This window comes from Mchenga conophoros, linkage group LG20 (assembly GCF_057382185.1).
Source record: "Mchenga conophoros isolate Kocher_MC1m ecotype Shallow Benthic linkage group LG20, M_conophoros_male_GT1.1, whole genome shotgun sequence".
NCBI lineage: Eukaryota > Metazoa > Chordata > Actinopteri > Cichliformes > Cichlidae > Mchenga > Mchenga conophoros.
The window spans coordinates 24,687,903-24,697,419 of NC_140545.1; the positions used below are offsets into that span (position 1 = coordinate 24,687,903).

The 9,517-nt window shown below is 39.2% G+C and overlaps 1 protein-coding gene across 10 annotated transcripts in view; it reads right to left on the reverse strand.

Annotated features, from left to right (window-relative positions):
• The window catches only part of LOC146550887 (membrane-associated guanylate kinase, WW and PDZ domain-containing protein 1-like), an 89,569-nt gene extending 80,223 nt beyond the window's left edge, over positions 1-9,346 (reverse strand). For 4 of the 10 annotated variants that reach the window (XM_085260887.1, XM_085260888.1, XM_085260885.1 and 1 more), the window contains exon 1: positions 8,405-9,341. In XM_085260887.1, coding sequence (XP_085117013.1) covers positions 8,405-8,702 — 298 coding nt within the window. In that variant the 5' untranslated portion in view covers positions 8,703-9,341. Of the gene's footprint in view, positions 1-8,404 lie in introns of all 10 variants that reach the window. The other 6 variants (XM_085260893.1, XM_085260892.1, XM_085260890.1 and 3 more) reach the window with 3 other exon arrangements.
• Between the last annotated feature and the right edge of the window lie 171 nt (positions 9,347-9,517).

Genomic DNA, 9,517 nt, shown 5'->3' on the forward strand with positions numbered 1-9,517 from the left:
TATTAAAACACACAGTACATAAATCTAAGCACCTCCACTGAAACTGAATCCATCCTGCTCACAGCTTCAGAGCCGTTTGCTGAGTTTGCTGAGTCATAGTCACGTTCTTAACTCAATGAAGTGATGCCTAACAAGGGACTATTTCATACACATGTGCAGCACATAGTTTATTTACCAGTTGATCAGCGCTTTTCGCTCTAAATGAGTATTTTCTTGTGATACTATTTAAAATCTAAAAACCTCTTATTTTGCTACTTGTGTCACCAGGCTGAAAAAGTGAATATTTGTGTGCACTATAATGTTTGCAGGCTATGGCAGGACAAATCAAAGACATTCGTGTGCTGAGTATATTCTTCGGACAGCTCTTCTTCACGAAATTCCCAGAAGACGCACAGCCCTACAGGCAAACGTCAAGGAACAAAAGTTTCTGTAGAAACCAAAAACAATAGATTACTTAAAAGAGCGTATCCATATTACCAAATACCTGCACCACTTCCCTGTTTCAACCCAACTGTACTCAGGAAGAAAAAAGCAATATAAATCCAATCTATCTAAACAGGTCTTATAACACCCACTCTATTTATCAGTGATGATTCAAATTGCAAAATGTCCAGTGCAAACAAGGCTTATTTGGCTTTTTTACACATTTAGTGCATCTGGTATCATGTTTAGTGTATATAATACATTGCTTACACCTGAAGGCCTTTCAACCTTACACCGAATCATACTCTGCTTCCATGGAGCTCAAAAAAAATGACTAAGCACTCCAAGATGTTTATGTGTATCATAAAGAATTGCTGACACTGAAAACACTATTTAAATATTGTAGCTGAACACTACATGTTGATGTTTGCAGGTGCTTATTTAGCCACATGACCAAAAAGGGCCCGTATTTGCCATTTAGCTCTGTTTTTTGATGGTTTCACATACTAGTTATTGTGAAATAAGATTTTATATATATTCAGATAGATAATAGCATATGAGAGGTACTCCAGAAAACAGCACAGTAACAAAGGAGAAAAAAGACAGCAACACAGAGAGAAATAAATAACCTCAGCTGAGTTCAAACTCCTATACTGATCAAGTATTACTGGTAATGTGCATGTCTGTATGCAGATGAAGGTGAAATAATGATCTCAAAAAAGATAATGTCAGTTTTAGATTAAGTAAAACTATCAGAAGCACAGGCGTGGCCTCTAAATGGGGACAAACCACAAACATAGAGTCTGCAGTTGGTCCTGAAATATAAACCATTTGAAATTATGAAGAAATATGTCATTTCTAAGTAACAATAATAGATAAACCAATTTAAAAATAGATATTCAAAATTTGATTTATTTTTTCTGATTCCAAATTTACTTGCACATTTACATGTGTTCACCCTGGTGTTATCATTCGTGTTCTTTATTTTACGACTGGGTTTCATTTTTTCTTGTCTCGAAACTACTAAGACATTATATGTAAACATTTCTGCAACAAAAAACATTTTTCCTTTTAGTTTGGGCTGAAATTTGTCTCTCTCTTTTTTTTTTTTTCCATAATTGTGACTAAAAAGCCTGTAAAAGATTTGCTTAGAGATCGTGGAGTAACACACTGGTGCAGAGAATTTCCATGTTGAAGCTTCAAGTTCACCATCTTGTTTTCTGAGGTCTGAAAAGACCACATTTTTGAGAAAATGAATTGTTAAGCTATCAGCCAGTGTGCTTGGTTCATGATCTATGGATGTATTGTCTGCTAATCAGTTCTAAGCAGCAAATAAAATAAAATGACCAACACTGGAGACGTTTGCTCTTTGTGCATTTGTCCACACTGCAAACCATTTTTCTTTAAACTTTTTTTGATCAGACGGATAAATTAAATTAAAAATCCTCCAAAAGTTGCCGATTTCTTCTTTGGAGTTAACCAACCTAACATGTGGTACTACATCTGACTCACTTTTTATAGCCAACCTCAATTGGCCATTTAATTTATTTATTTTATTGGCTTCATTTCTCAGTCTTTGAAGTTGCTGTTTGAAGAAACAGGAAAGTGATGAGTATTTTTTTTTTGTTAGACATTTAGCTGAATGCATTTTGCAAATCTACATACAGTAACACACTGCCCGCAATGCTTTTTCTGTGTGCAATGATAAGCAAGAGTAAATCAGTGAGCACTTTTTACACCCAGAAGGCTCTTCATGCTTGTTACAGCTTTGCTGTGGAGGAGTATCTCTTCATGAACCTAATGACATGAATTTACCCTTCTTTATCACCACGGCATTCCTTTCAAGCTGAGGTCATTGGAAACAAATGAAGCACATTTTTTATGATGAGAACTGCACAGTCTGAAAAGCTGTCACTTTATCAACCATACACTTGGATATGTTTTTTTCTACACAGCATTTTCTTATGAAAGCTGGTTGTAGATGTCAAAAAGCTCCTGTTATTCCAAGCACTGAAAATAAATTCAGTGATCACAGAAATCACCGAATGGATCTTCACTCAAATTACACTCAAGGTCATATTTGTCATTTTACAAGCACTTTTCAATTTTCAAAGCATAACCTTCATGCACACTACATAATTGTTGCTAATGATCAGCTGAATAGTATTCCCCTCAAACTTGGAAAGTCATTAACATAACAATTCTTGATGCTGATAAATTTTGCATGCTCAAAATGATCCACGAGAAGAACTTCATAAAATATCAAATGATATGATAACTTCAAATCTCACTTTGTCAAAGACTTTGCATATCACTTGCATCTCGCTAGACGGGGATGATCAGAATCTTATTGGTAATGACCATGGAGCGTGAGCCTGTTGGTTGACCCCCCTGTTGGTGGTTAGTACTGTAGGTACCATGCGAGCTTACCAAGCAGGACTGTCAAAATAACTGATACTCAGACACTAGTTTACATTTTACCACTGAGAAGGTTCACCTTCAAACACAAAAAATTTACTGATATGGTCCTGAGACTTATGAAGTGAAACAACATGGCCATACTTTAATATACTGACAGCAGTTCAGCTTAAAATACATTAAATGATTTTTTAAGAAAATATCTGGTTGATTCATTGATAGTGCGATAAGTATTAGTCCTCATGCCAAAATATAACACTAACATCAGTAAATTGCCTTCTGTAAAGTTAAATATCAAAACACAAGCAAAGAATAAGCAAAGCACGAATTATACATCTGACACTGTATGTCAGGTTTTGTATGGTTTGATATATGCAAAAATAATGTACACCCGACAAGCCACTTTTGCAAGGCTAAAGAGTACAAAGAATGAATGTCTTTGCCTGAGAGAGCATCACATGCACAGCACTGGTTTTTTCTTGTAACCCTTCTGGCCTGCACTCCATCCTAACCTCATTGTTACGACACCTGAGGCAAAGTCTGTGAATTGCACAGCCATTTGTTCAAGCTTGAATGACACAAGCTGCTTATGTGCTCCTTGTATAGTTCCTTCACTGGTGCGCTGCCTTTATTAACATTCATCAAGTAAAACTGCAGCATATAAACCATAAAAAAGCATACAGTATGAGTCACAAGAAAGTACGGCTATATTTACACTTATTTTGAAGACATCCACAGTAACATTTCTTATAATGTCAAAATCTTATTCTGTGCACACACAAAAAGCATAAGTGTGAAAAGACAGGAACACACAAAACATCTTAGAGGCCTCACTGCTGTCTAAAACAGAGCTCTTAAAGAGAAGGCGATTAAGGAAAGGAAAGGAAAAAGCAGAAGGAACAGAGCCCCTGACAAGCCTTTCAAGGATATACTTACATGCAGTCGGTTGCTTTTAATCAAGACTGACAAAGTCTTCGTCCTTAAAAAATGCAAGGAACTTGCATTCTGGAATAAGCCTGTAAGGGAAGAGCTCTGCGTCTGCAAACACTGTCATGATGCCTGTAAGCCTTTTTAACCACACATAAAAGATAGTGTAACCTTTAAATCCCAGTCAGTTTTAAACATAGAATTTAAAGGCAAGCTACAATTAAATCCAGTTTTGCTAAGTATACTTTCTATTTGTTTCCCCATATAATCTATTTATAACAGATGGATGCAGCCATATCACACATTTATTTGTGAATACAGTTTTGAAGCCAGTCTTCATTTTTAGAGCTAGAAGTAATTATTTGGATAAGAGGCGGGTTGATCCATCATAAGCTAATACTAGTGAGGTAAGTTGAATCCATAAACTGTATGGACTGCACAGACACATACATTTGCTTATTAATTAATTATAAATAGAATATTACACTTATTGTACCAGGTAAACCTAGAAACACACTATTGGTCTGTCTATGTGAGGACCATCAACAACACATCAAATGGCACCAACCGCTCTGAAATCATCACATACAAAAGGCAGGACCCATAGGCTTCACGCTGTACTACTTTACTGACATTTATCAGCATGCGCCTCAGTATGAGGTCCAGTAAAGGTCAATGGTTGTCCCTCAACATCTGAAATAGAAACGGCAAAAACAGCAAAAATGCTTTTTTTGGGACCGTCATAATCGGTCAATGTCAGAAAAGCTTGTTGCAAATGGGAGTTTTAATGCAGTGTTTGTTTAACATAGTGAAGACTAAATCTGACAAGGTAGGTTAGGTTTAGATCGGCAAAGGTATAGTCAAAAATGTAAGTAAGTGACTAAAGAAAACTGTCCCAGCAAGGAGTCAAATTCTTATCTTCTGTTTGAAGGTCATATGATCGCCTCTCGATGTTGACTTGTAGGTTATTCTTCTTCCCCGTGTTGAAAGGAGGTAACTTAACCGTGGTGAGAAAGGGTTCCTGACTATGCATCAGTTTAAAACTAGTCTGGAGAGAGAATGCGTTGTAACAACACAGTCAAGAGGTCGAGTCCAGTGACTCAACATAGCTGACGTGACATCCAGCAGAACCACGAATCATCCAAAGTGGTCACGCCCATCATCAGGCGACTTTTAACCCTTAGTACAAAAAGTTGTGAATTTTATAGAAACTCACAAACTTATGCACTTGAACAGGGGTCTATTTCTGTACTATTGTGTGGACCCAAACTAAAGTTTGCATTTGAATAACTGCAATTTTCTTTTGAGCATCAAAAATCTGAGTGGAAGTAACAGAAATCTGACCAAAAAAGAATGAACTATATCAAATAAGTTTTCATCACTGTCTGAGTATATAATGTTATGAATAAATAAAGTGAATGTCCTCAACCATGTGATGTTTGACTGGCTTTTATCATTTGGTTGTGCCCACTTCTGCTGCAATGGTTTGAAAAGCACCCAGCTAGAAAAGTTGTGCCTGAAGCTATTTATCTAGATGTGCACAACTTCTAAAATTTGCATAACGCAACACTGGATTGGCTCATATTTCATTACAAGAACATTTAAATAAAGAACTGAACAACATATATCTTTAATAGTGTTTTATTGCCACTGAAGAAAATATGAAAATGGAAACATTATGTGTTTAGCATATAGAAATGAGTAAACTCAATCAAAGCAGCCAGGTGTGCTCCCAAATGGGAATTATGATTAACTGGTGAGTCTGGTGATACTAAATGTACACACAGGTAGCTGTTAGTGACTGTTTGTAAGGACAGATGCTTACTATCACAATCGTTTAAGGACTACACAGATAATCTTGTTAATAACTATACCACACTGCATCCAAGGACTGAGCAGGGTGATGACAGAAAGCAAGAGAAGGTCTAAAGGACTAACTAAAAAGGTAAAAAACTTAAAATTTTATGTGTAAAAGTCTAGCCAGTGTCATCAGAGTGTTCCATTAAGAGCTCATCTCCACCTCCCAGGAATGCCTGGCATCTAGCAGACTGGCCTGATTCCCCTCTGTCTGGCTAAGGTTCAACACAAGATCTAAGGGGAGTAAGGGCTACTTGAGATCAGACAGCCTGACACCTGGCCCAGACCCTCTCATGATCATAAACCCCCAGACTCTTGGCTGCTGGAGGGCATCGTGGTTCTCTTAAAAGACAAATAATTCAACTGTTGAGAAGACTGTTCACACCCAAACAGTTTCATTCACTATCACTCTTGTTAGTCTAGTATTACTAAATGACCTGATATAGAACTGTTGCGCTTTTACAGACACTAAAAGATGTCAGGCTATTATAATTGCCTCTATTTAACCAGGAAGTCCCATTGAGAGCAAATCTCCTTTACAAGGGAGACCTGGCCAAGGTAGCAGCCATTCAAGCTCAAAACACAGTGACAACAAAACCTTTCATCACTGAGCTGGATTCAACCGATGATAACAGAGAAGAGCTGCGTAAGTAGGTCACAGTCATAAGATGTCTCAAAGAACTCCTTCTTTGGACTTTAACCTGAAAGTTATGCCACATCAGAAAACTATTTTATTCGCCTGACCTTTGTAAGTATCACTGTTGTTAAAACATCTGAAGTAACCACAGCCCTCTGGAAGGGCTAAAAAGGAAAGTATAGGCCAATTGCCTCGGAGTGTTTTCCTTTATGGTTTACTTTGTTTTTATTTCGGGTTGAATGAGCTGGAGGTTTTCAGAGGGGAGAGGTGCGGAGCAAACATTCAACATGAGGTGAAAGAGGCAGATGGATACAGTTGTTGTAAATACCAAAGGAGTAAAGTTATTGTGATCTGGCAGAGTTAGCAGCTGTAGCTGTGATACTAGACGCTTTGCAGTTTGGTTACTTTGAAGCCTGTTGTACTTATAAGCCACAATTTACATTTACTGGGCACACCCTCTCTGCCTTATAACCATAAAAAGAATTATCAATCCAAAGATAAAGTTTACAGTTATTTACTGTCAATAGTCATTAGACACATATGATAACTATCTTATTTTCCTTTTTAAAATTTTTTTTTACCACTTTGTTCTGGGTAAATAAAGTAAGTAAAAAACAAACTAACTAAAGAAAACCAAAACAAATCACCCTTTTTAAAAATCTTTCTGACCTCTATTGAACAGGTTTTTTAACATGTTATTTGCTGAGTATTCTACAGCTTTTTTTTTAAAGCGTCAGGCATCAAGATCTCACAAGTTTAATATTCCACACTCTCTGCAGGAATGCTCAGGTTTATTTCAGGTGTTTTTTTTGTGCATTCCTCTGAGGGAGCGACACACCTGTGGGCACCGTCTACTTGCACATGCTGATTGTGTTTCCACCTACAGTACCGAGGTGATGTGGTCTCGTGTAATACGACCCACAGCTTTCTGGAATGAAAAGCAGAGAGATCTGATCTGTCTCAACGGCCTGTCATCTGGTCTGGGACAACTTGGATCGCTATCCCTTACCGGTTCTGCATGGGAGCCCAGTGGACTGCCAGGCACAATGAAAGCCTTGTGAGCTACTCGGATAATCAAAGACTATCCCCCTCCTTTAATTAAGAGACAAGGAGAATCTGCTGACTAATGCAAGAAACTAATGACAGATGGGCCAAGATATCCTTTATGTCTATGCGTTGAGTGTTTCCATAGGAGTTAAGAATAATTAGAAAACTATTGGATCACTGTGGATATTAAAAATGTCCCATGATGCAAACATGCTCTGATTATGTGTCAAACAAATGCCAGTTCTGCAAACACAGAGCGGCATTAGTGCTGAGCTCTTGTCCCTGAGGTCGAGACTTCAGTTTCAGAGGTGAAACATTCACTGTGGAGCCACTAATGGACATACAGTACAAAGATGCTACACTGACACTACCCACAGTTATATAACACAGTTAATGATTTCCCCAGAGAGGAGGCACTGCAAGCTTTGTTAAACAGTGAATGTTTGGAAAGAGACGCTCGGAATAAAAATATCACAATAAAATCTGATTTATAAATAGTTTTGGGGGGTGGGGTGGGGGGGGGGGGGTGTTCCGAATATTGCAGCTTCCAAAATAACCTTATCCAATAACAAACAAAGAAACAAGTTCAAGTTTAACTTTGAGGCCTCAGGACTGTCTCACATGTTCTACTCCTTAGAAAATCTAAAATAAATAAACAAATAAAGAGACAAGATTTAGAATTAGTGGCAGCCCTAGAAACAGGAACATTTTAAAGTGTTGGAGTATTATAGGTGGTCTAATCTGTGACGCTCCAAGTCTGACCCAGAGTGGCTTTAGCAATATTAGACAAATGGGGGCAGGATGACTGTCAGGGCAGCTTCATGTCAAATCCAGTGAAGACTCCAGGCTGCTGAGGAGGGATGAGCAGCAGAAGCAGCAGCAGCATCAGCAGCTCTCCTCTGCCCTAATTCACTCACATCCCCATTTTGTTACTGTATATGAGCTTTTTGCACCACAGCTGTACAACAGCCACCACTGGCTTTCATCAGCTGCTTTGTATGTGTACATTAGTCACTCTCCCACACACCTGTCATACGCACGCGCGTGCATGCATGTATGCAAACATGCATCACTTTTTTTAAATGGCTGACTTACCTTGGCGCACAGTTTTCAATCTTACGGGACCTTTGCAGCAACTGATCACAGTAAAAATGTCATACAGAGGTAATCCAGACACAGACAGCCCCTCGACTTCCAAGAGCAGTTCTCCTTCGCTAAGTTTGCCGTCCTGATAAAGCACAGCATCCTCTTTAACTTGCCCGATGTATGGAAACTCTCCATTCTCAGCTCCGCCGCGCAGCTCTACATTCAGCTCCCCGTACGCGTCCCGGATGACCGCGCACTCGTTTACTTTGGTGATCCAGTGGTTCTTCCTCTGAATGACTTTTGACATGGTGATTCAGGTCCAAACCAAACCCGTTAGATCCGAGGAACGGTGCAAAAATCATCCGATTCACAGCCCTGAAACTGTCCCAGAAAGAAAACTTTAGTGTGTTTGCGTCCAATCTGGAGAATTTTCACTCTTCTCCTGAGCCAAGACATCCTCCTGCCAGTGCATGTAAATATCACAGTGTCTCAAAATCCAGATGGTTGTTGCTTCTGATGTTGTTTCCGCATCTTTCACAACAGCACACGCTCTGATTCCTCGCAGTGGGATCTAATCCGCTCTCAGATTGTCAGCTTTACATTCAAAGACTCTTCTCCTCATTCATCGTTTAATTCTGCCCCCTTCCTTTAACTATTTGGCACTTTTTAAACTTTCTACTAAGAATAAAAATGTTTATGTTCACCTATCCCGTGAGCAGGTTGAGCTTTTCACACAAACCAGCGGCGCCTTTAAGCAGGTATAACACGACAATTCATCTCATTTGCTCCTGGGGCTGGGGATCGACAACTAGTGGAAGGGGGCGCATGCGTCCAGCTGCTACTCCACGAGGAAAAATCCTACCCGGCCCACACCTACCGGGTCCTAAGCTCCTCCCCGCCTGCCGGCCCGCAAACGGATTACAACGATCTCTGCGTCTAATCCCCCGCGAGATCCAGCCTGTTGTCTTTATTCACAAATAAAGGAAACACACAGTGGGGGCCGATTCTCTCTGAACACGAAAGAGCTGCATGTTTATTAGCGCTCTTGGTTCAAAGTCCAAAACCGGAAGTTATGTAACACATCATGAACCATAAACGGGTAAATTCAGTCACACCTTGGCT